Source organism: Lepus europaeus, chromosome 3 (genome assembly GCF_033115175.1).
Source record: "Lepus europaeus isolate LE1 chromosome 3, mLepTim1.pri, whole genome shotgun sequence".
NCBI lineage: Eukaryota > Metazoa > Chordata > Mammalia > Lagomorpha > Leporidae > Lepus > Lepus europaeus.
Genome location: NC_084829.1, coordinates 75982444 through 76009011, shown reverse-complemented (window position 1 = coordinate 76009011; position 26568 = coordinate 75982444). Strand labels below are relative to the sequence as shown.

The window sequence follows — 26568 nt, the reverse complement described above, 5'->3', positions numbered from 1 at the left end:
GAGTGAGCTTCCATTTGCTGATTCCCTCCCCAAATGACTTCAAGGAGCAAGCAGAAGCCAGGAACCTGGAACTCCATCTGGGCCATCTTCCACTGCTTTCCCAGCCTTAGTAGGAAGCTAGATAGGAAGTGGAGTAGCCAGGACTCTAACCTATGCCCGCATGAATGTCAGTGTTTCGATGGCAGCTTAACCTGTGCCATAATGCCGGCCCCAGCATTTTTTTCCTTAGGTAATGATTTTAGATCTAACGGTTCATAGTTATGATTCATTGACTTGTCAACTGAATAACCAGGTTTTGTTTGGGAACTTGTATGTATGATTTAGCTCTTGATTTGGTAATTTAATTATTTGTCGCAATATGAAGCTTCATGTGAAAGATAATATAGTATTTTTTTTTTTTCTGTTACAAACTAACGGGGAAGTGTCTCTAAATAGAACCTACTATACTAATTTTCTCATTTAGGCTCCTTAAGTTCTACCTCAGAGGTTCACTCACCACCAAATATAGGACTGAGGCGTAGTGGACAAATTGAAGGTGTACGGCAAATGCACAGCAATGCACCCAGAAGTGAAATAGCCACAGAGCGGGATCTTGTAGCTTGGAGTCGAAGGGTGGTAGTACCTGAGCTATCAGCTGGTGTAGCCAGGTAAGAGAAACTATGAATTTTTAATTTTTTTATACCTTTTAAGATTTTATTTATTTGAGAGGTAGAGTTACAGAAAGAGAGAGGGAGAGACAGAGAAAAGGTCTTCCATCTGCTGGTTCACTCCCCAGATGCTGAAATGGCCAGAGCTGAGCTGATGCAGAGCCAGGAGCTTCTTCTGGGTCTCCCATGTGGATGCAGAGGCCCAAGCACTTGGACCATCTTCCACTGTTTTGCCAGGCTATAGCAAAGAACTGGATCGGAAGAGAAGCAGCCGGGACATGAACCGGTACCCATATGGGATTCCCACACCATAGGCGGAGGCTAAGCCCACTAAGCCACATCACTAGCCTGAAGCTGAATTTTTAAGCACCATATTTGCTTGTGTTCATCTTGAATTAATATTGTTCAAAGTACTTCCCAAATTTATAATTTCTCTTTGAAAACCTAGTATTTTAGACTATCCTTGATTGTAGAATTTCTAAACTTGTTAAATTTCTAAATATGTCTTTTTCTAGAATGGCTTATAGAAATGATTTGAGATGGAATAGATTAAGTTGAATTTGGATTGACCAAATCAAAGATTTTACTGACATTTTAAATTTGAGTTTTTCCTGTTTATGTAAAGCACATTTCAAAAAGTTTGTCATAATTGGGACTGGCACTGTGGCATATAGCAGGGTATGCTGGTGCCCATATGGATGCTGATTTGTCCCGACTGCTCCATTTTTGATTCTACTCTCTGCTAATGCGCCCAGAAAAGCGGCAGAAGATGTCCCAAGTGCTGGTGCCCCTACCACCCACGTGGGAGACCCCTGGACTCCTGGCTTTTTGTTGGTACGGCCCTGGCCATTGTGGGTATTTAGAGAGGAACCAGTAGATGGAAGATCTCTTTGTGTCTTCCTTAATTCTGCCTTTTAAATAAATAAAGCAGACATTTTTTAAAAAAAGTTTGTGATGATTAAGTTTCAGGTGAGTTTTTGTTACTTCACATATAGAAGCACAAAGGAGAATAATTTTTATTGCTGTATATGTATGTATTTCATATATTAAAATGAATGGTTTTTTAATTTAAAATGATGCATATATTAATTGAAAATATTTGGTGTAATCCTATTACAGTCCATAAAATGAGACACCTTTTTATTTTGTTTCTCTTGATTCTTTTATTTTTTTAAGATATATTTATTTGAAAGGCAGAGTCACGCAAAGAGACAGAGATCTTCCGTCTGCTAGTTCTCTTCTCCCAAATGGCTACATTGGCCAGGCTAGTCCTGGCTGAAGCCAGGAGTCTAGAATTCCATCTAGGTCTCCCATGTGAGTGGCAGGAGCCCAGATACTTGGACTGTGTTCTGCTGTTTTCCCAGGTGCATTAGCAGAGAGCTACATTGGCTGAGTAGCTGGGACTGTGAAATGGAGTTATCAGTGTTGAAAGTTGCAGCTTAAACCACTGAACCACCATGCTGGCCTCTTCTCGATTCTTCATTTGTGAAATACCCATGAATGAGGTTCATGTGAACCTAATGAACAATGCTGACATATACTATATTAAAAAGTATGACAACCAAAGTGTGAATTTGATTTGAAGGTTTTATAATACTTAAAAGCTAATAGTAATTATATAATTAAAATATATTTTAGACTTAGTGTTCTTACAGATTAAGCTTTTTGATAAGACATATCTCAAATTTGTCTTGGGATTTAGAATTAAATATACTACTGAATTGTAAATTTGAGCAATGACTTTACCATATGAAAAGTATATCCAGATGTCCTTAATAAAAAACTAACTTCCATAGGTATTTTTAGTTTAATTCCTATGCAGATTTTAAGTCTGATGTTAAGGTTTTAAGGGGGTCTAATGAAAATACCCATACCCATCTTTTTTTTTATCTTTTTTTTTTTTTTTTTTTTTTTTTGGACAGGCAGAGTGGATAGTGAGAGAGACAGAGAGAAAGGTCTTCCTTTTTGCCGTTGGTTCACCCTCCAATGGCTGCCGTGGCCGGCGCATCGTGCTGATCCGAAGGCAGGAGCCAAGCCAGGTGCTTCTCCTGGTCTCCCATGCGGGTGCAGGGCCCAAGCACTTGGGCCATCCTCCACTGCCTTCCTGGGCCATAGCAGAGAGCTGGCCTGGAAGAGGGGCAACCGGGACAGAATCCGGCGCCCCAACCGGGACTAGAACCCGGTGTGCCGGCGCCGCAAGGCGGAGGATTAGCCTGTTAAGCCACGGCGCCGGCCATCTTTTCTGAATAATAGAACCAAGGATAAGAAGCATAGAAAATCAACATAACTTTATTACTGATATTGCTTTGAAGATTGTGGCTTTTATCTGCATGGAAATGTGCTTCCTAATACTAAACCTCCAAAGTAGGCAGCACTGGATCCCCCAGTATGTCTTCCCATGTGATATATTTGCTTTTTAATGTAGTACAGAATGCACGTGTTACATACAGTGGCATAGAACTTGCCATTTTAAGCTGGTTTTCTTTCTAGAGCATATAAATTGATGAGTTCATTCCTTCTTTCTTGGAGAAGGTATGAGGAGTGTTGCTAGTTGGTGATTCAGGTTCCTTTCCTGCACATGGAGAGAAACATGATGAATGAAGAGAATTTGTTTCTCTTCAATTAATTTTTACCTTTTTGTCTTTGGTTTTAAACCATGAAAGCCTGTAGTCAAGCAAGGCTTTAGTTGCCATGTTAAATATTATTCTTACTTCAGCCTTCTTAGAGCATCCAGATATTTAGAATTCTTCCTTTGGGAAACTTTCTGGGATACACTATTAGGTAGTTTAACATTTCTTTCTAAAAAGCTCTGAAATGAGTCATACTAGTTCACGAATTAAAATTATATCCAGTTACACATTTTAACAATGTACTAATGTCTTTAACATATAAATTACTCTGAAATTTAGCGGCAAAGTAATTGAATCAGCAAATTTCACCAAAGAAGATGGCAAATAAGTACATGAAAAGATATTCAACATCACTAACCATTTAGGGAAATGCAGATTAAAAACCACAGTGAAATATTAGTACATATCTATCAGGCTAAATTAAAAGGGAAGATTACTTAAACATTGCTGGTAGGAGTATAAGATGATGCACCCGTTGTGCAAGAGTTTTGAACTTCCTTAAATACCTAAATACACAATTGCAGTTATGACCCAGTACTTGTACTCTTGGAAATTTATCACAAAGAGATAAAAACTCATGTTCACACAAAAGCCTGTACACAAATGTTATGGAGTTTTAAGTTTATGTATTTTATTTTATTTATTTGAAAGAGGGAGGGAGAGAGAATGGTCTTCATCTACTAGTTCTATTTACCAAATGCCTGCAACAACCATGGTTGGGCCACACTGAAGGCAAGAGTGAGGAAGTCTATCTAAGTGTCCTACATGGGTGGCAGGCACGCAACTACTTCAGCCATCATTTGCTGCCTTCCGGGGTGTCTTAGAAAAGATCTAGGAAGCAAGATCAGAAGTGGAGGCAAGAGTTAATCTCAGGTACTCAGTACCAGTATGAGATGTGGAATTTCCAGGATGCAGCTTAACTGTTGAAGGCTGCTTTACCTTTAATAGCCAAAACTTAGGGGAAAAAACTCAAATGTCCTTCAGAATGCATGGTTAAACAGTGATCCATCCATACTATAGAATATTACTCTGGCAGAAATAGGAACAGTCTGTTGATAAATCAGTTGAATGAATTGTGAGGGAATTATGTTAGGTGAGAAAAATATCCCAAAGGTTACATGTTACATGATTTCATTTATGCAGTTTTTTTGAAGTGAAAACATAGAAATGAAAAAGAATCGTTGCTAATATTTGGGGAGAGGTACAGTTGAAGTGAAGGAGGTAGAGGTGAGTGTAATATAAGGATACCACAAGGAATCTTTGTGCTGATGTAGTAAATATTCTGTGATTTGACATCATGATGGTTTAACACAGAGCTACATATGTGATAAATTTGCATAGAACTCTTCCCAGCCCACCTCCCCCTCTCCCACCCACCCAGATGCACAAACTCAAAAAATAGTAAAACTGAGAACCTGAGTATGGTTAGTGGATTTCATCAGTTAGCATCTATTCTATAGTTTTGTAAAATGTTGCCATTCTGAGTAACTGAATAGAGGATACCTGTGAACCAATAATCATTTCAATAAGAAGCTTATTTTGAAAAACAACAAAATTCAAGGTCATCCTTTTCACTGCATTAAAATTCACTTCATAGTTTCTGTTCAAAAATATGACTAAGCCACATTGGAGATTCTTCAGTTAAGTAAGATGATAACATTACTATATTCTTGTCATAAAATATAATATATAGGGATTCTGACATTGACTATTAACTCCTTTACCACGTGAAATCTGGGAGAGAAATTAAATGCCTTTACAATTCAAAAACTTGGAAGTTGTAAGAAAAGTAAAAAATAAAATTTTCTAGTTTTTGCATTCAGGTTCTATGAAATTAAAGTTCGGCCAGCGCCGTGGCTCACTTGGCTAATCCTCCGCCTGCCCGGTACCCCGGGTTCTAGTCCCGGTTGCTCCTCTTCCAGTCCAGCTCTCTGCTGTGGCCTGGGAACGCAGTGGAGGATGGCCCAAGTGCTTGGGCCCTGCACCTACATGGGAGACCAGGAGGAAGCACCTGGCTTCTGGCTTCGGATCGGCGCAGTGCGCCGGCCGTGACAGCCATTTTGGGGGTGAACCAACGGAAAAAAGAGGACTTTTCTCTCTGTCTTTCTTCTCACTGTCTAACTCTGCCTGTCAAAAAAAAAAAAATTAAATTTCAAAATTAATATTTCTCAACTTCTCTTCAGTTTCACCTAGATGTTTGGGTAGAATTGAAGTTTTTTTCTGAAAGTTGAAGCCTAATCTTTATTTTTTCATAGCTTTGAGAGTTACCATTTCAGCTTCAAGACTGTTACGCCTCATCTTTAAAAGATTGCACTATCTGCCACACAGTGTTTTCAAAGCAGAAGATCTATACTCACCCAATTAAAAAAAAAAATCTAATTTCACACTTTGAGTGGTTAGTGAAGGAATAACTGTTCCTAGAAACTAGTGCTTCATTTGCCAAAGACTATAGCAGAAACAATAATACGAAGTTCAAGTGGGCAGAGTTCTGTGTTTCTTGTATTTCATGATTTAATTGCCAGATATCTCAAGCCCAAAACATGTGAGTTGAAACTCAGAAATCGGGGCTGGTGCTGTGGTGTAGCGGGTTAAGTCTCCACCTGCAGTGCCAGCATCCCATATGGGTGCTGGTTTAAAACCCGCTGCTCCACTTCCAGTCCAGCTCTCTGCCAGGGCCTGGGAAAGCAGTAGAAAATGGCCCAAGTCCTTGGGCACCTGCATCCTAGTAGGAGACCCAGAAGAAGCTCCTGGCTTCTGGCTTTGGATCAGCACAGCTCCGGCTGTTTTCGCCAATTGGAGACTAAAGCAGCAAACAAAAAAGACCTCTCTCTCTCTCTCTCTCTCTGCCTCTCCGCCTCTCTCTGTGTAACTCTGGCTTTCAAATAAATAAATAAATCTTTTTTTTCCATCTGGAAAGAAAACAGCAGGAATGGCATTCTTTTCCTGATGTTTAATATTTGTTTTGGGGACAGTCAGCTGTAATATTATAGATTAATTTGTATAACTTCTAATATTCTCTTTTTAGTAGGCAAGAAGAATGGAGAACTGCAAAAGGAGAAGAAGAAATAAAGACTTACAGATCAGAAGAGAAAAGAAAACACTTAACAGTTCCAAAAGAAAACAAAATACCCACTATTTCAAAGGTAAAGTTGATTATTTTGACATGTTTAATATTAGTGTAGTAAGCATGATGACCATTTTAGGCCCCTTATTGTAAGTAAATATGTTAATATTACAAGTAAGGTAATTAGTGCAATAAACTTATTGTAGCTAATTTTTAATTATGTATTTGGATTATCTGTGATTTACCATTTGAAACTATAGTTCTAAATTTCCTGCCTTCTAGCATACTTTTTTCCAATGCCAATTCTTATATATTCAGTAAATCTAATAAATTCCTACATATGCCTAAGAGTTCTTTTTAGTTCTGCATTGGTTTCCCATGTAAAACTTTTTTTTCCTATTTTTTTTTTTGCATTTTTGTTATTCTAGATAATCAGTCAGCTAATGCTGCTATAAAAATGTTATTTTCTATTTCTGTATTTGTTTTATTCTAATTTATTTCTCTATCATTTCCCCCGAAAATACTTTAGAATCCAGTGGATTTCAATATATGGACTCCTCTGATAGTGAAGAATCTCATGTATCCATTTTTTATTTTTTTTGGAAACTACTCAGCTTGTGAAAAAACCTATATGAAACTTGTTTTAGGTCCAAGTCATCATTTAAGCGATGATTTAAAAAAAGAAAAATTAACTGTTCTTCTGACCCAGTGCCTTAAATAGTTACTCTTTCTCATGTAAAAGCCTTGGTAGGTTGTCCAGGCCTGATGTGGTGCCCTCAGTGTCAAAGACAAGCTCTTTCATTTCTCTAATCCTCCTAGATTTGACTTCATGCCTGAAGATAAGAATGTCCTCATATAAGTTTGCAGGATTGGGGCAGGTGTTTTGGCTCAGTGAGTTAAGCTTTTGTTTGGGACCCTAGCATCCTATATTTATTGGAGAGTCTAGTCTACTGTGCTTCTGTTACAGCTTCCTGCTAATGTGCCTGGAAAGGTCGCAGAAGATTGCACAAGTCAGTTGAATCTTGCCCCCCATGTTTAGAGGTCTAAATGGAGTTCCAGGCTCCTGCTTTCAGCCTGGCTTACCCCTGGCTACTGTGGACATTTGAGAAGTGAGCCAGCAGGTGGAAGATAAATGTCTCTGTCCCCCCGCCCCTCTCTCTGTCTCTCTGCCTTTCAAACAAATCTTTTTTTTTAAAAGGTGGTACAATGGGGGATAAGTCAAAAGAGGAAGGTGCAAAGGCCACATACTTTCTCCCTGCGAAGGTTACTTGATGTTCCTCTCCAATATGGTGCCAGATGTTCCACTGGCCAAAACTTAGGCATATTATAGTCCAATAAAGCAATTTTTTTGTGGAGGAGAGAACAGATGTTGATAACTGACTATTTTTTCCACTGCATTATTTATTAATACATTAGAAATATTTATTTTCTCTCACATGGAATTTATTTTATATAAGTGTCAGGTTGGAGATAATGCATTATAAAATGCAATTAATCACAGTTTTAATGACAGATTTGAGTAAATAGAAATATTTGTTAAATGAAGAAACACAATAAATTCTTCACAATGAGTCAAAATTTGTGATTATAATTGAACATCATTTCTTTTTTATACCTTTCCATATTTTTCAAAATGTTTACAAAATTATGAAACTCTTCAATACTTCTTTTACTTTTAAATATTTATTTGAAAAGCAGGGAGAGTGCCTGGTGCTATGACATAGCAAGTAAAGTTGCCACCTGCAGTGTCAGCATCCCGTATGGGCACTAATTCGAGTCCTGGCTGCTCTACTTTTAATCTAACTTTCTGCTAATACAGCCGGGAAAGCAATGGAAGATGGCCCAAGTCCTTGGGCCCTGCACCCATGTGGGAGACCTGGAAGAAGCTTCAGGTTGGCCGAGGTCCTGCCTTTGAGGCCATATGGAGAGTAAACCAGCAAGCAGATAGAAGATCTCTTTCTCTCTCTGCCTCTGTAACTCTGCCTTTCAAATAAATAAATCTTAAAAATTATTTAAAAAACAAACAAAAATGAAAGGCAAGGAAAGAGAGAGTTGTTCTATCCTCTAGTTCACTCTACAACTGCCTTCTAAAACCAGGGCTAGACCAGAACAAAGCCAGGAGCCTGGAACTCAGTTGGTGTCTCTCATACGGGATATATAGACCCAAGTATTTTAACCATTGCTTGCGTCCCGAAGCAGAGCCAGGAACCAGGCACTCTAATATGGCATGTAAGCATTTCAAGTGACATGTTAACCACTGTGCAAAACACCTGTCCAGTAGTTCTTTTAGAGAATATACATGTATGTGAGGTAAATCTTGTGTCCTATTTTGGTGAAAATTTCACTTTTTAGGATCAGTAATACAAAGTTCAAAGTTATTCTCTGTTAACAATCTAAAGGCAGTATTCCTTTTTCTTTTTGTATGCTGATAAAGTCAGTCTCCTTGTTTCATTGAAGGCAATCTCTAGTGTTTTCTTTTCAGTGTTTTATTTTTTATATTCTCAAGTTTGACTATGATATGTCCAAATGGAGATTTTTCTTTCATTTCTTTGAATGCTCTGAAAGCTGGTTTTATTTTGGTTTTAAGCTTTGAATACATGTTAGCCTCTTTTTTATCTTTCAGATCACAAATACACATTTTAATTTATGTGATAAGCCTGCTGTCATTTTTTTTTCCTCCAAATTTAAGACTCCATGTCAGTGATTCTTAGTTTTTGAGATTGTGTAGTTTAATTTTCCAGGGGTAAATTCTTGTTGATTTTCTGTCAGTGATCATGTTGAACTGGAAAGTCACTTGGTATCCTAGCCTCAAAGTGGCAGGATAGCTATGTGATGACCATTTTGGTTTCCAGTTTATCTCAGCCTCAATCAGCAAGTGAATTTCAACATAGCATAATAAGCCTGTGATTTAATTTAATGTAATATGGAAATTGAGTTGGTACATAATTATTCTATTTAAGTGATAATATAAATACGTATAAGTTTTTTATGACTGAAAAATTAACTCTCAAATTAAAAAGACTACTCTTTAATAATTTACTTTTTTCCCAGAATCATGCTCATGAACATTTCTTAGATCTTGGAGAATCCAAAAAGCAACAGACTAATCAACACAATTACCGTACAAGATCTGCCCTGGAAGAAACTTCTAGACCCTCAGAAGAGGTTGAAAATGGCACTAGTTCTTCAGATGTAAGATTTCACCATTGTAATAAATATCTGTTTTCATTTTTACTTATTTTTAATAACTGAATATGATACAGATAAACTTAAACATACATTTTAAGTCTTAAAGTTTACTGTTAGCTTCTTAGACCTATTTCCAGGCAAGGCACACACATTCTTAATCTCAAGTCCATAAGACAAATACATATGAACTTTTCTCATCTTATATGTACGGATTCTGAGGTTTAAAAATGTTTATTTAGATCATGTATTTACCTGTTAAAATGGTAGAGCAGGGATTAAATGGAGCTTCCTTTTACTTTAAATCCAAGTTCTTTAAAAGGTACTGTGATGCTTTAGTAAGCATCTAAATGTAATTTTTCAATACTCCTTACACAAAATTATTTCCATAAATATTGGCCTTATTAAATTATACATTTTTCATCAAAGGCAATAAATTTGTAATCACAAACCATTCTTATCTGGCATTTATGACCATATCCTTTCCTGTCTCTTACCTTCATCATCTCTTACTTTCCCTTCCCCACAATCAGTCATAGATTCAGTTATCCTTGATGACTGCCTCAGACTTTTGAAGCCTTGTTGTAGTTTGCAATGTTACACATATATGAAAATTCTGTAAATGTATTCTCTTTGGACAAAGCAGTATTCTGAAATTCTAACCACAGATTAAAAGTTACACTTCAATAATGTCAAGTCCTAATAAAGCTAAGTCAAAATGGTGTATTCATTCTGGCAAAAAAGACAAAATTTACTTATAACATAAAACACATTACAATTTGTGCTCATACAAAGCAAAATATGATGATACTTTAGAAAGTACATGGAAAATGTAATTAAAAGGTTAATTTTGGTGCCAAAAAATCTTGACACTAATGTGTAATTTCTTCATAATACACATTTTCCATGAGTTGTTTGAAGACTCCTTCTATACATGGATTTCAAAACTTTTTGCACTGGAATAAACTTAACTTTTAATTTCATTATTCCATAAATTTTTTGAAGAACTTTTGTATATGTAGTCTTTTTATTTGTCCTCTGAGAGGAGTTAAATAAATTTCTAGAGGAGTATATTGAGAACAGAATAACTTTGGCACAACTTACTCATTAATGGAAAGAATCTTGGTGTTTTTTGTTCAGATACTTTGTACTTCATTGTTCTGTATTTAAAATATAGAAGTACACCTGTTTCTTTTCTCAGCATTTAAGGAAATAACATGAAATGTGAGAATAATTCTATCACTTGTTTATATTTTGGTTACATTGAGCAGAAATTAAATTTGCTAGTTAAAATACCTAATGGATTTTGATCTTTTCACAATTCTGTGGAATTGTCATATAATTCAGTCTTCATTAAGACATCAGGATGAAAAATCTTTTTCCCAGAATATATGATTTTTATTAAAATGGTAAAGGAATACATTCCATTGACCTCTTGGAAAATGTTTTGAATGTGTCCAACAAGTAATAACTCTATCATTTTTGCAGAAATTCCTGGGTAATTTAGGCTGAAATAATGTACATTCTAATTAAGCCTTATTTCTTATTAGTTGTGTTACCTTGTATATTTTAAAATAGTTTCTGATATAAAAGCTTAATAAATAAGAGTTTATTGTTAATTGGAGCAAAAAGTTTATTTGAGCAAGAAAGAAGTGTTAAGATTTTGTGATTCAGAACTCCCAACTTTTATGAAAAAAATGCCTTGATAAATATTATCCTACACTGACTCAAGAATATTTAATAAAGAGTGTCTGGGTATTATTAAATCCTCTACTATTTAGATAAACTAAGACCAGATGTAGAATATCATTTTCCATGTGTAAAACTATTTAAATAGTAGTAATAGTAAATAGAACATAAATATGCTTCTCAAAGCAACTACAGAAAAAAAAGTTCAATTTTTAAAAAAAGATCTAGGAAAGGGCAGGCATTTGGCACAGCGGTTAAGACACAGCTTGCCATATTTGAGTCCCATATCAGTGTGCCTGGTTCAAGTTCCATTTCTGCCTCCAATCCAATTTCCTGTTAATGCATACCCCAGGAATCAGCAGGTGATGGCTCAAGTATTCTCAAGATTCTAGGTTTCTGCCAACCCAGATGCGAGTTCGATTCCTGCCTTTCACCTGGCCCAGCTCCAGCTATTGTAGACTTCTGGGGAGTGAACCAGAAGATGGGAGATCTCTGTCTTTGTCTCTTTGCCTTTCAAATAAATGAAAAATAAATTTTAAAAAATTTTAAGACTGAAGAAGTAAAAATTAATTTTTGTATAAACTATGGAATTGATTTTCAATCTAGAAGATACACATTATGAAGCTTTAAAATTGTTAATCTGAGAAATTATTCTGAATCTATTATCCATAAGCATGCCTTTTTATAGTCTCACTTTTTGTATACAAAAGCTGTGTTTTATAAGTAAGGTTTTCATTTAAATATCTATTACTGTTATTAGGTCATTGATATTTTCTATAACCATAGAATGTTGTTTTCTAAAATTATGTGTTAATGTGTATGCAATTTTTCTTAGGAAGGTGAAGTAGTTGCTGTCAGTGGTGGAACATCAGAAGAAGAAGAGAGAGCGTGGCACAGTGATGGCAGTTCTAGGTAAGTGAATGAATTTTTATTTCTCCAAATGTTACATAAAATTTTTAGAAAGCTGAAGATTCCTTTTTTAACCAGCAACACATTTTAAAGTCTTATATGGTTTAAAGTTAATTTTTCAGAGATTGCTTAAGTTATACAAAATTTAGATTTTCTTCCTGACATTTTTTATATATAAGAAATTTTTTTGGTAATTGCGATCAGATCTGAAAAATGCTTTATCTTGTTACTTGGGATTCTGTTTTCTCAGTGCTGTTATTATGATACTGAATCACAGACTGGTTTCATGATTAACTTGGAGAAATATTTAAGCATGAAATTATGAAAAGTAATTAGCTGTTGTAGAATTAACTACCTTACATAAATTATTTGTACAATACTACTAGTAATATTGTCTTCTAGCAAAATGAAAGATAAATATTTAACAGTGCAAGTATGGATTATTCCAGTGATCCACATTGCTATGAGGCTGATTTTTTTATTTCTTTAAGAATTATTTATTTATTTGTAAAGCCTATTTATTTATTTGAAAAGCCTACTTTCCCAGGCCATTGCAGAAAGCTGGATGGGAAGTGGAGTAGCCACGACTTGAACTGGCACCCATATGGGGATGCCAGCACTGTAGGTAGCAGCTTTACCCGTTAAGCCCCAGCACCAGACCCTGTGCTTATTGTTTCTAAGACACCAGAACGTTCTCTGGAAAGTGTCAAAGAAACATGAGGATTATTTTGAGTTCTATCATCCTATGTGAGTTTCCATACTTAATTTATCACTTGAAGTCTGTCAAAAAGATGTAATTGGCTTTTACTGGAATCATTTCAGAAGTTAATTTTCTTACAGGGCTAATAGCAGGGTCTCTGGCTGCAGTTGACTATGTCTTTGGATCGTTTGATGTGAATTTTGACTCATTTTTAAAAATTGTCCCTTTTAATTCCATACTGCTATGGTCATCCTTACAACATTGTTTAATAATCCCAAGCTCTTTTTCCTTTATGTTAACTGAGCCCATATGGCTTATTTTGTGGATCAAAATTCTTATAAATATTAATAAATTTTAGCACTGTTATCATTTTTAATTTTATGAAATCACACTAGAAACATTATAATTATTTGATTTTTGCATTTGATTATTCTTGGGGAGATTTTAGGTAAATACCTTTAGAAGATTTGAAGAAGGGTAGTGATGGCAGTATTAAACTCACATGCACAAAACTGTCTTCACCATGTTATCAGCAATATTTTTAGATCTGTGAGGACATAAAATTTAAAACTAGTCACATGGTTGCTTTTAACAGTATAGCTTGGGTTCCTTTAAGGCATTTTTATTTATAAAACTACAAAATAAATAATTAAATATTCTCATCTACTAAAATTAAAACAATAGATAGTTAAGTTGTGTTTTTTTTTTTTTTGTCATAACATCAGCTTAGTAAAGTGTATGTCTGAAAATGCACTGGAAAGAAGTGGCAAATATGATTGGTTAAATACTAAGGCTTGTATTTTTCTGAGCATGCAGTGCTTTAAACCATATGATCCACACCTAAGTTATAGATAATTTTATGTAAAGAAAGTTTATTTTCTTTACATGTTAAATAAAGTTTGTAAGCTCAGCCTTTCCACTGAGTACTAAGCTAACATGAGAGCACCACGGCTGTGCTTTGGGAGCTGTCCATGTTAAGAACTCCCAGCACCCCCTCTAAAAAGGAAAGCTCCTGTCTCCTCCTCAGTGTTGACATCTGTTAGGCTTATCAGGGCTGTTTCTCTACTCGTTCAAGAATTGAGGAAGGTAACAATCTGCCACCAATCCTTCTTCTTTTTGTATGTGACATAGTCTTTTTTTAAAAAATTTTTTTTAAAAATTTTTTTCTATTTATTTGACAGAGTTATAGACAGTGAGAGAGAGAGACAGAGAGAAAGGTCTTCCTTCCATTGGCTCACCCCCAAAATGGCCACTACGGCCGGCGCTATGTTGATCTGAAGCCAGGAGCCAGGTGCTTCTTCTTGGTCTCCCATGTGGGTGCAGGGGCCCAAGCACCTGGGCCATCCTCTACTGCCCTCCTGGACCACAGCAGAGAGCAAGACTGGAAGAGGAGCAACTGGGAGTAGAAGCTGGCACCCACATGGGAGGCCGGCGCCGTAGGTGGAGGATTAACCAAGTGAGCCACGGAGCCGGCCCCAAGGTCTATTTATTTATCTAAGAGGCAGAAACCGGGGCGGGGTGTCTTTCCATCGGCTGGTTGACTCCCCAGATGACCACAGTGGCTGGAGCTGTGCCGATCCAAAGCCAGAGGCCAGGAACTTCTTTTGGGTCTCCTGTGTGGATTCAGGGGCCCTAGGACTTGGGCTCACTTCCACTGCTTTCCCAAGATATAGCAGAGAGCTGGTTCTGAAGTGGAGCAGCCAGCACTCGAACTAGCACCCATGTGGGATGCTGGCACTGTAGGCAGCAGTCTTACTTGCTGAGCCACAGTGCTGGCCCCACCACACACACCTATTTTTAACAAGTGTGTCACTTGGGTATCATTTTTTTAAAATCATAAAAAGTACATAAGTTTGTTTTTTCACTTAAACCTGTGGCCCTATTTTTCTTCATTTTACTTTTGAGATGTTAAATAAAGCCTACACAACTTTAAGAAACTTTTGAACATTAGTTAAAAGGGAAATATTTTTTAATTCATTACTATTCTGTAATCCCTTATTATCTTTATTTTCCTTTGTACAAAACAAAATCTTGAAAATTTTAAAATCTCTTCTCTCCTTGTAGTGACTACTCTAGTGATTACTCTGACTGGACAGCAGATGCAGGAATAAATCTGCAACCACCAAAGAAAGTTCCTAAGCATAAAACCAAGAAAGCAGAGACCAGTTCAGATGAAGAAGAAGAATCTGAAAAACAGAAGCAAAAACAGATTAAAAAAGAAAGGAAAAAAGGAAGTGAAGAAAAAGATGGACCAGTATCACCAAAGAAAAAGAAGCCCAAAGAAAGAAAACAGAAGGTTGATTTTTTTAAAATTATAAATTTAGTATTTTCTATGAAAATTCCTTAAAGCACACTTAAATAAAGTGTGATTTTTTTTTTTTATTTACTTGAAAGAGTTATGGAAGAGGGTGGGGAGAGATAGAGAGATCATCTATCCACTGGTGCAGTCCGTAAATGACCGCAATGGCTGCGGCTGGGCCAGGCAGGCCAGTACTCTATTACGGAATGCCAGCTCCAGAAGTAGCAGCAGCTTAATCTGGGTGACATTGCAGCCTCCAAAGCATGTACTTATAAGTGCATTTAATAATATTCAAGTAGTATTAGGAAAAACTCAGATGTATACAATAGTAAAATAAGGTATATTGAAATATATTTAGTTTACTTAAGTTTTCAGATGCTTAGCTTGTAAGATAATTTACTTACATACCATATTCTAAATATTGAGCATTTAATCTTAAAGCATGATCACATTTTTCTTGACAGGTCAGTGAAATTACTCATTTTTTGATGTAAAACATGTAATGGTAAAAACACAGATTTTGTTAGTCTATTAATTGCCTGCATGTTTAGCCATCCTTATTAATTGACATTGCTGAAAATAAAGTTTAGAGAGAACATTACATGCAGTAAAATTGACATAACTTTTTGTGGTTGATCACAAAACAAATACAAATCCAAAGTGAGATAAAATAGGCTTATTCTAACAGGGCTTCATTAATTTACACTGCTTTGAAGGCATAATTTTTCAATCCTTAAATCAGTAGAAGTATTGATTACTTCATGTTAAATCTGTGGATAATTAGCAGAGAAAATAAGAAATGAATATCAGTAAAAGTAAGAAAATCTATCAGATCCAATGGAGTTAAAATTCTTTAACCTGGGAATGAAAATACTGTTTAACTTTTGCTTTGATGTAGAGGCAAAATGTGAGCCATGTTTTCTACTACCCAGAAGACTATAAATGGGAAGCATATTTGGTTAAACAAAGGGAAAATATCTCTACTATTTTAGGAATTAATAAATTGTGATTTGTAGAATTACTTAATAAAAGACTCAATTGTCTTTATCCCCACCAAGCTTTGAAAAAGTATAAGAATACACCTGTCTTGTTTTTAAGTGTTTATTTTTTCTGAATTGGTTGAATTCTTGTTTGTTTCAACTTCTTGCTTCCTTTACTTTGCTCTGGGGGAAGCTTTACCAAAGACCATGTTATACATTTGCCTGCAATTTTCTGCCTTTTCAGTGATGATACATTATTTTATGTGATAGAAAGATTGGTTAAATAAAACTTATTTAGCCATGTATTTGGATAATAAAGTAAATATTCTTTTCCATCTCATGACTTTTACTTTGAGAAACCAAGAGAGACAGTGAATGAGTGCTTCTTTCACCTGTGAACTCTCCAAACGCCTGCCACAGCCAGGGGTGAGAAATCAGTAACTTAATTCAGGAACCCAATGCCTTGAGTTGTCACCACTGCCTGGCAGGGTCTGCATTAGTAGGAAATTTGAGTCAGAAGCTGGAACCAGGATTCAAATCTAGGCCCCACAGTGTGGGACAGCGTCATCTTAACCACTAGGCTAAATATCTACTCTTTAAGGTCGTTTAAGGAACTTTTGAGGTTTACCAGTGAAAAGTCATGGTGATGATATAATTCTTTTGTCCCAAAAGTACAATTCACTTCACCCTGCCTCCTTTGATTTGATAGTTGTCTATGAACTAACACCATGGGCTTCCACATGCTAGTGCCGTATTTGGACTCACTATAACTGTTTAGTATATTTTAATTCAATTGTTCTTCTGTGAAAAGATGTTACAACAGAATCTACCTGCTTTTAAATATCATAAGATTTGATTTATACAGTATTTTCTTTAGTTTGAATTTTTTTCACAGGCCTATCAGTGGATCTAACAATAAGTCGAGTTGTTCTTACAACTTTGTCCTCCAGTTATATCAAATAAAAACTAACAATTTCCATGTTGTGCATAAAATAGATGGAAAACAATGGAAATTTCATTAAATGATTGGTATACATTAACTGTATGTGTGAAAATAATAGAAACATTTTCCATGACTAAATTTTTTTTAATTAATTAAACAAAACAGGCCATTATAGAAAATGCTTGTTAAAAATAGAATTCTTGGAAGTTGACATTTAGCCTAGCAGTTAAGGTGTCCATGTCCCATATCAGAGCCCTTGGATTAGATTCCCACCTTAAGTTCCTGATTGCAGCCTCCTGCCAATGCAGCCCTGTGGAGGCAGTAGTGATGGCTCAATTAAGGATTCCTGCTACTCAGAAGAGAGGCATGGATTGTGTTCTCTGCTTCTGGCTACAGCTCTGGATTTTGGGGCATTTGGGGAATGAGCCAGTGGTTGGGAGTTCTCTTTGTCTCTCTTGAGCCCTCAAATAAATAAAAACTAAAACAACAAAATAGACTTCTCTAAAGATACAGTAAAGTCATCTCAGATGACACATTATATGTATCTCTTAGGTCATTAGGAACTCTGAAAGAAGCCAATATGTATCGCATACTAACTAAGTATTATGGTAGATAAAAACTTAAATACCCTAAAATAAAAATGGAGAAAAGATGATATGCCATCTCATCTATTAATATGTTTGTAATAATGTATTCAATTTTAAGATGGATAATTTTTTTTCATTTATTAAACTTTTATTTAATGAATATAAATTTCCAAAGTACAGCTTATGGGTTACAATGGCTTCCGCCCTACCCCGATAACTTCCCTCCCACCCGCAACCCTCCCCTTTCCCGCTCCCTCTCCCCTTCCATTCACATCAAGATTCATTTTCAATTCTCTTTATATACAGAAGATCAGTTTAGTATATATTAGGTAAAGATTTCAACAGTTTGCCCCCATATAGCAACACAAAGTGAAAAAAATACTGTTGGAGTACTAGTTATAACATTAAATAACAGTGTACAGCACATTAAAGACAGAGATCCTACATAATATTTTTTTTTAAATTAATTTTCTATGCCATTTCCAATTTAACACCAGGTTTTTTTTTTTTTAAGATAATTTTAAGATGGATAATAACACAAAAAGGGAGATGGCAGGCATTTGGCCTAGCAGTTAAGACATTGGTTAAGGCCGGTGCCGCGGCTCACTAGGCTCTGCCTGCGGCGCCGGCACACCAGGTTCCAGTCCCGGTTGGGGCGCTGGATTCTGTCCTGGTTGCACCTTTTTCAGGCCAGCTCTCTGCTGTGGCCAGCAAGGCAGTGGAGGATGGCCCAGGTCCTTGGGCCCTGCACCAGCATGGGAGACCAGGAGGAAGCACCTGGCTCCTGGCTTGGGATCAGCGCAGTGTGCCAGCCGTGGCGGCCATTTTGGGGGGTGAGCCAATGGAAGGAAGACTTTTCTCTCTGTCTCCTTCTCTCTCACTGTCTAACTCTGCCTGTCAAAAAAAAAAAAAAAAAATTGGTTAAGATGCTTGCATCACCATATTGGAGTATCTGAGTTCCACTGTCCTGTTAATGTGCACCTTGGGAAGTAGTAGTTATGGGTCATGCCTATATATTAGAGACTTGGATTGAATTCCTAGCTCCTGACTTTGTCCTGGCCCAACCCAGGCCATTACAGATAATTGTGGAGTGAACCATCAGATGGGTGTGGTGGTGGAATCTTATGTTAGGATTTCAGGTAAGGTTTCCTAGAAGAAGTAAGATATATGGGCCTGGAAGCATTTCCCATGGATGTCAAATCAATCACCTGTACATTTATAATTTTTAAAAAATCTGAAATGTTGAAATTGAAAGTTAGTGCAAACGCTTAATGGTTTTAAGTACTAAGCAACAGAAATGTGCTTTAGTCAAAATTCTAGGTTATCCAAGAATTATTGAATAATAAGATTTGTCATTGTAGTGATTTCTTTAGTGACACCAAAGTCTTAAAATTCTAGTCATTGTTCCTATTTAATATGCAGCCTACCTGTCTTCATTTAAGAATTATTAGTTATCATAGTCAATTTCAGTACCCTCCTTAGGAGAAGTACATAGTGCATTTAATGGTCCATAATTATATGATTTTCAAACTTTTCTTTTTTCTTTTTATCAAAATATTTTTCAAACAAACTCATGCTCAGAACCTGAGTAGATAAAACTAATAAAATCAAAGCTACTCTGAATAAATCACTGTGGAAATTCCAGGGTTGTAGGAACTAACTCTTTAATATACATAGTACATAACACAATGATTATCTAATACCTGTTTATGAATTACTATTTAGATATTATTTGACTTAATATTGTATCTCAATTCTAACACACATAAAACTTACTTCCTAAGCTTTCTTCTCAAAAGCCTTCCATGCTTTCTCTTCCATGCCTTCCTCATTTGGTGATGGCAACTTCATCTTTATTTATACCTAAACTCCTGAAGTTAACCTTAATTGCGTTTTTTGTCTCATATTTGACATTTAATCTACTGGGGAGGTGTCATGGCTCTGTCTTCTAAATGTGTTTAACACTTGACTGTTTTTTACCACTTCGTTGTTATCAAGGTAATAGGAGCCACCATGAGCTTTCATTTGTATTATTATGTAACCTCCTCTCTGTCTTGCTGCTTCTATCCATTTCTCACTGGGGTCTGTTTTTTAAAGCAGGGGTTGATCAACTTTTCCTGTACAAGGATAGCTACTCTAATGTGATAGCCTGAAAGCAGCCATAGATAATACATAAACAGATGGGTATGGCTGTTTCCATAAAATTTGGTTTATTAAAAGATTTATAAAAAGATTTATTAAGAGTTGGTAGCCTGGACTCAGGTTATGGACCATGATTTTCTGTTTTCTATTCTGATGCATTCAGAATGATCCTTTTAAAATCAAAGTTGGATCATATCACTCTAGGATTCCTCTTACATACACTAAATAACGAAGGCCTTTACCCATCTTCTGTAACGCTCCAAGGTGAGAATGTTCATGGTACGTTTGAGAAAAAGCACAATTTGGTTAATAAGAAGAAGCAAAAAGTGAATGTTATGAAGTAGCTATATATGGTAGTATCTACTTCAAGTAATGTGCTTTGATACCACATTCCTTCTTATAGTGAACTTTCATAACGAAATGTTTTTTGAAAAACAATAAAATTTAGAAGTCTTACTGTACTGAAACAGAACATTTTTAATTAATTGCATAAAATTTCTCCAGTTATAAATAATAAATCTCAAAAACTGTTTTTAGTCCATTTTCCCTAAGACTAAACCCACTTATATGTGACATAAAGTTAAACACAAAGTTAAACAAGTTTTTCTCAGAGGCATGCTTTTTTTTTTAAAGAATTTTTTTTTTTTTTTTTTTTTAAATTTAAAAGTGTTAGCTGTAGACAGAGAGAGAGAGGTCTTTCATCCACTTTTCTCTCCCCAAATGCCCAAAACAGAGCTGGGTTGATCCAAAGCCAGGAGCCAGGAGCTTCTTCCAGGTCTCCCACTGCTTTCCTAGGTGCATTAGCAGGTATCTGGATGGGAAATGGAGCAGCCGGGACTGGAACTGGGAGGCATGGGTTTTTTAATCTATGAGAACTACAAAGTAACTTGGCTTGGTAACATTTGTTTGGGAAAAACCTGCCTTTTGTATTTATTTTAAAAGCTTAAGTTGAATCAAGAGTGTGAAATAACTACTTTCAAAAGAGGAGAGGACTTTCTCTGGTTATGTAGAAGTGTAATGCCCAGCATGTGGAAATAATTAGTCTTCTGTATCTTGTGTTACTTAAACGCTATGAGAATATTTTGTTTAGTTGTTACTGCATAGTATTAAGACTAGAAGGATTTTTTGTTTTTAAAAACTGAAGCATGTGTTGGTTTGTCATGTGGAATATTTTTAAAATTGATAGTTATTTTTAAGAGAAAAGACTACACAGACTTGTACTTCAAAGTTTGTGTAGATATCTTTGTTATCTAGTTTTGTGAAAGTTGTAAGTTTTGATTTTACTTTCTGGTTCTCTTTTTATGCAGTGATTTGGAGAGATTGAAAAATTCTGTTGCCAGTTTTTTCCAAATTGTTTTATAATGTTTAGAGAAAATATACAAATGTCCCCTATCATTTGTTTAACCACCTCTAGTTTGAAGTTATGATATTACTTCACAATGTTCTAAACTTTCTTAGAGATTGGCTGTGGGAGAATTAACTGAAAATGGTTTGACATTGGAAGAATGGTTACCTTCAACATGGATTACAGATACTATTCCCCGAAGATGTCCATTTGTGCCACAGATGGGTGATGAGGTACTTTTAAACTTTCAAATTATTTGTTTTCTTTTTTTTTTTTTTCAAGTAGCAGCTTTACACATTTTTTAATCTCTCTTGTAACAGAACCCTAGAAAATTTTAACAGTTTTATACAAGTAGCTCATTCTAGATGTAGCTCTGGAGAAAGTACAATTAGGAGGAAAGATCTAATGATAATCTTTTTAGAGAATATTCTGAGTATTTCTGTAGTAAATCTGTATACTATGTAAGAGAAAAGAAGTTTTGTTAGGATATTAAAAACTGGTATGTATTTTTTAGTAAAGTTTTATTGTTTCCTTAAATTAAAATACATTCATTTTTCTTGTTTAAGATTTAAATGTATAGCATGTTTAAAAATAAGATTTAGAACTTTATTTTCATTTAATTTAATTTCAAAAAGTTTCATTTACCAAAAATCTATAATATTAGGATGTAATATTTTATTTCACCTTTAAGAAAATTTGATTGGTACCATTCAGTTTGAACTATGTACTTCTTTATTTAGAATGGAAATATAAGGACTTAGATTAAGATTTTTTACTCAAATTTTGTGCCTCATACACAGTTGAATAGGCAGTGTTATTTGGCGTCTCAACAAAATGGTAGTGGTAAATTAGGCAGTGAAACAAAGGCTCTTCTAGCCAAGCATGCTAATTAGCAGTATAAAGTGATAATTGACATTAAAAAAAGAGAAACAGAAACTTCTTAATGCAAGAGTAAGTGTAGAGAACAGTCTGAAATAATTTATTTAGAGACCGTACTTGCCTCAAAGTGCAGTATTACAGTATAGTATGATGATAGATCTTACAGACCTGCATTAAGAGACTGAATTATATTTAATGTATTTTCAAGATGACCAGAAACTTTGTAATACCATATTGAATGATATCCTATCTAAATATTTTAAGTTATCTTTTTAGTTGCTGAGGGTTGAACAGTTAAGTCCTCATTTATGATTTCCTTATTTGAAGTTCCAGACAACTCAAGCAATGATTAATAGAATGAAAATTTATGATAGTGACTGTTTCAAAATGTTACTTAGATCTTAATAGCATTTTTTTAAGATGATTACTATTTTTTTAATTAAAGATTTTTATTTATTTATTTGAAAGTCAGTTACACAGAGAAAGAATGAGAGGCAGAAAGAGAGAGAGGTCATCCTACATCCACTGGTTTGTTCCCGAATTGGCCACAACGGCTGGAGCTGTGCTGACCCAAAGCCAGGAGCCTCTTAAGGGTCTCCCATGCAGGTGCAAAGGCCCAAGCACTTGGGCTGTTTTCTACTGCTTTCCCAGGCCATAGCAGAGAACTGGATTGGAAGAGGAGAACAGAATTCAATGAGTGATAAACTTATGAACTCTTGTTGTAGTTTTAAATTTATTATGCAAAGTAAGCTTACTTGGAATCCAAGAAAAAAATAGTAAATCTAAAAAAAAAAAACTCAACTTCTAAGTGTATAACCAAGGTGATGTTATAACAGAATACTTCAGAAAACATTTGAATAGCTTGAAGAATGGAATTAGAAAAAAAATCAATATTTGAATTTCTGTAGCTCAAAGGACTTCATATTTCTCTGCAATTTTAGCTGATACTTTGCATTTTGGGTTATAATAGAAACATGTATCAGTTTTTAAATTATCACTTTATTTACTTTTTAGGTTTATTATTTCCGGCAAGGACATGAAGCATATGTTGAAATGGCCCGGAAAAATAAAATTTATAGTATTAATCCCAAAAAACAGCCATGGCATAAAATGGAACTACGGGTATGGTATTGATTTTATTTGGCTATTGACCCAACAGGTGCAATTATGAAAATGTGTATTACGTGCTACTAATTTCACTATAAGAAACATTATATCGTGAAGATACTTTGCTTAATTGAAACAGTCATAAAGAATAGTTTATTTCCTAAAGACACACAGGATTGGGTTTATATTCTACAGTGTATAAATGGGCTACAAAATTTTGTTACAGTGAAATTTAGACAATACTGATTTTTCAAGTAAATTTGAATTTATAAATTTGATGAATATTTCTAGAATTGTTAGCATTAATTCAAAATTATCTAGCAGTCTTTAGAACTATATTTAAAAACTCATTTCAGTAGTGTTTACTTATTATTTTTGTACATAGTCCAGTGATTTTTTAAAAAAACTTATTTGCAAGTCAGAGGAGAGGTAGAGACGCAGAGAAGAGAGAGAGAGGGAGAGAGAGATCTTCCAGCCGATGGTTTACTTCCCAATTGACCACAACTGCTGGAGCTGTGCGGGTTTGAAGCCAGGAGCTTCTTTTGGATCTCCCACGTGGGTGCAGGGGCCCAAGGACTTGGGCCATCTTCTACTGCTTTCCCAGGCCACAGCAGAGAGCTGGATTGGAAGTGGAGCAGCCGGGTCTCCAACCAGCGCCCATATGGGATGCGGGTGCTTCAGGCCAGGGTGTTAACCCTCTGTGCCACAGCGTTGGCCCCAGCTCAATGATTTTTTAAATACATACAGAATAGTCACCAGATTAAGATTAAAGCAATTCTGAATTGTTTTCTTGTCTGTGTGGTTTATTTTGTAAAAATGGTTTCCTGTTTTTTTGTATCTTTCTTAGGAACAAGAACTGATGAAAATAGTCGGCATAAAGTATGAAGTGGGATTACCTACCCTTTGCTGCCTTAAACTTGCTTTTCTTGATCCTGATACTGGTAAACTGACCGGTGGATCATTTACCATGAAGTAAGAACTGTTGAAAGAGGCAATTATTTCTTAGTATTGTAGATCATTTTCAAGATTCAGATAAATTTGAATATCTTTTAGATATTTTTAAGTGTGTGTCCTAATGAATTTTTCTCTTTATAATTAGATACCACGATATGCCTGATGTTATAGATTTTCTAGTCTTAAGACAACAATTTGATGATGCAAAATACAGACGGTGGAATATAGGTGAGTAATGCATTTAAACCTTTAAGTGTTTGCTATGTCTTTTTCCTAATAAATGATCATAATTTAGAACAAGCTAATCAGATAAATCTTACCATTTATAGGAATGCTAATAAGAAGGTAAGATATGTTTAAGATATTTTTAAATTTTGTTTAGGGATGAAATATGAGTTGTTAAGAATGAAAGACTTCTCATATTTGGTGACTATAAATTATTATTACTCTTCCTTTTAGCTGTTTTACATGTTGAATTAATTTTTTTTCGAGATTTATTTATTTATTTGAAAGTCAGAGTTAGAGAAGGAGGGGCAGAAAGAGAGAGAGAGATCTTCTATCCACTGGTTTACTCCCCTGATGGCTGCAACGGCCAGAGCTGGGCCAATCTGAAGCAGGAGCCAGGAGCTTCTTCCCATTCTTCCACATGGGTGTAGGGGCCCAAGGACTTGGACCATGTTCTACTGCTTTGCCAGGCCACAGCAGAGAGCTGGATCAGAAATGGAGCATCGGGGATTAGAACTGACAGCCGTATGGGACGCCGGCACTGCAGGCAGCAACTTTACCCACTGCGCCATAGCACCGGTCCCTGAATTCAGTTTTTATCTAAAAAAATTAATACCAAAATTCAAATTTGAAGTCAAAGGAAGCCTTAACACAGTGTAAAACAATTTGGACTAGGAATAAAGCTAAACTGAATTTTTAGGGTTTGATTAACCATATTTTCTTTCTTCTTTTTTTTTTTTTTTTTGACAGGCAGAGTGGATAGTGAGAGAGAGAGACAGAGAGAAAGGTCTTCCTTTTTGCCGTTGGTTCACCCTCCAATGGCCACTGCGGCCGGCGCATCGCTCCGAAGCCAGGAGCCAGGAGCCAGGAGCCAGGTGCTTCTCCTGGTCTCCCTTGCGGGTGCAGGGCCCAAGCACTTGGGCCATCCTCCACTGCCTTCCTGGGCCATAGCAGAGAGCTGGCCTGGAAGAGGGGCAACCGGGATAGAATCTGGCGCCCCGACCGGGACTAGAACCCCGTGTGCCAGCGCTGCAAGGCGGAGGATTAGCCTGTTAAGCCACAGCGCTGGCCCATATTTTCATCTTTAATTTGTAATGAAGTCTCAAACTTTAAAATCTATAAATATTTCCAGGTACTTCAGGTACATTAATTTGTGTACAAACATATATTATTTATTGTAGTTCTCTTAAAAATTTCAAAGAGAGACATTGTCATTTTGAAATGTAGTATGGATGTACTTGTTTTATATGGTTTGGAAAAGCATATGAATTGATGTACCAGTCCATCTCTCCTCTCATGCCATTGAAAAACATTGGTATGGTGACTTGCCTTTTCTTCATTGGTCTTGATAAAGTTGGTTAGAAAGGAGAGAAAAATACACAGAATTCCCTCAAAGACCAGAATAGGAAACAACAAACGGAATTCCCAGGGAGCAGTCAATAGGAGTCTTAGTAAAGCAGCTACTTTATCCAGTCTTAAAAATAAGTTTTCCAGAGTGTTATCCTCCAATGTCTTTAGTGAAAACAAAAAATGAAACTCATAAATTAACAAGTTGACTTTGTAAGAAATAAAATGGAACAGTGCTTTTTATAACTTGAGTTTGTACAGAATGTGAGATGATTAATTAGAAGTTCATAGGTAATCGTGCATAATGAAGAAAATTACGCAAGAAGTGAATTGTATGTTCTTTAGTTTAGTAACAAATGATATTTACATTGTCATAATAAAAACTGAATATGGATTAAAGATGATACACATACCTTTTATATTCAATTATGTTGAAAGGCCAATGCCTGATGTCCAAAATTGATGAGATAAGAAACAGCTGTATACTTATTATTTAGAAATCTATTAAGTAAATTCAAGGAGAAATAGTTAAGTTAAAATAGATGAAAACGTTTTTCTTGGCTTTGGTCATAAGCAATGGTATATTTGATTTTTTAAAAAACAATTCACATAGATTAATGACGTGCATCTGCCAATAAATTGCAGAAGAACTACTAGAAAGCAGAATCCAAGAATATTCCTAAAGTGAGCTGAGAACCTAGGCATAGAAATATGGCAGGTATTGGACAAATTAAAGAGATTTCAAATGAATGAATGAAAGAATTTTCTCACTTGAATCTTGTAAGTTTTTTCCTATATTTATAAATTAGTATTTTCTATAAATGTAGTATCTGATTGGTCTTTTACATCTGAAGATATGTATATCTACATACAAACTGCCATTTAAAATTAAACTGGTAATAATTTTTACTTTAGCCTATCCTTTGAAGTGTTTT

At 35.6% G+C, this 26568-nt stretch overlaps 1 protein-coding gene across 3 annotated transcripts in view; it reads left to right on the top strand.

The window, feature by feature from the left end:
* The window catches only part of PHIP (pleckstrin homology domain interacting protein), a 155940-nt gene that overhangs the window by 85163 nt on the left and 44209 nt on the right, over positions 1-26568 (top strand). For 2 of the 3 annotated variants that reach the window (XM_062186398.1, XM_062186401.1), the window contains exons 19-27: positions 464-647; positions 6303-6420; positions 9393-9533; positions 12052-12128; positions 14890-15121; positions 21235-21354; positions 23015-23122; positions 23955-24079; positions 24207-24289. In XM_062186398.1, the coding sequence (XP_062042382.1) occupies positions 464-647; positions 6303-6420; positions 9393-9533; positions 12052-12128; positions 14890-15121; positions 21235-21354; positions 23015-23122; positions 23955-24079; positions 24207-24289 (1188 nt within the window). The remainder of the gene's footprint in view (positions 1-463; positions 648-6302; positions 6421-9392; positions 9534-12051; positions 12129-14889; positions 15122-21234; positions 21355-23014; positions 23123-23954; positions 24080-24206; positions 24290-26568) is intronic. The other variant, XM_062186399.1, reaches the window with a different exon arrangement.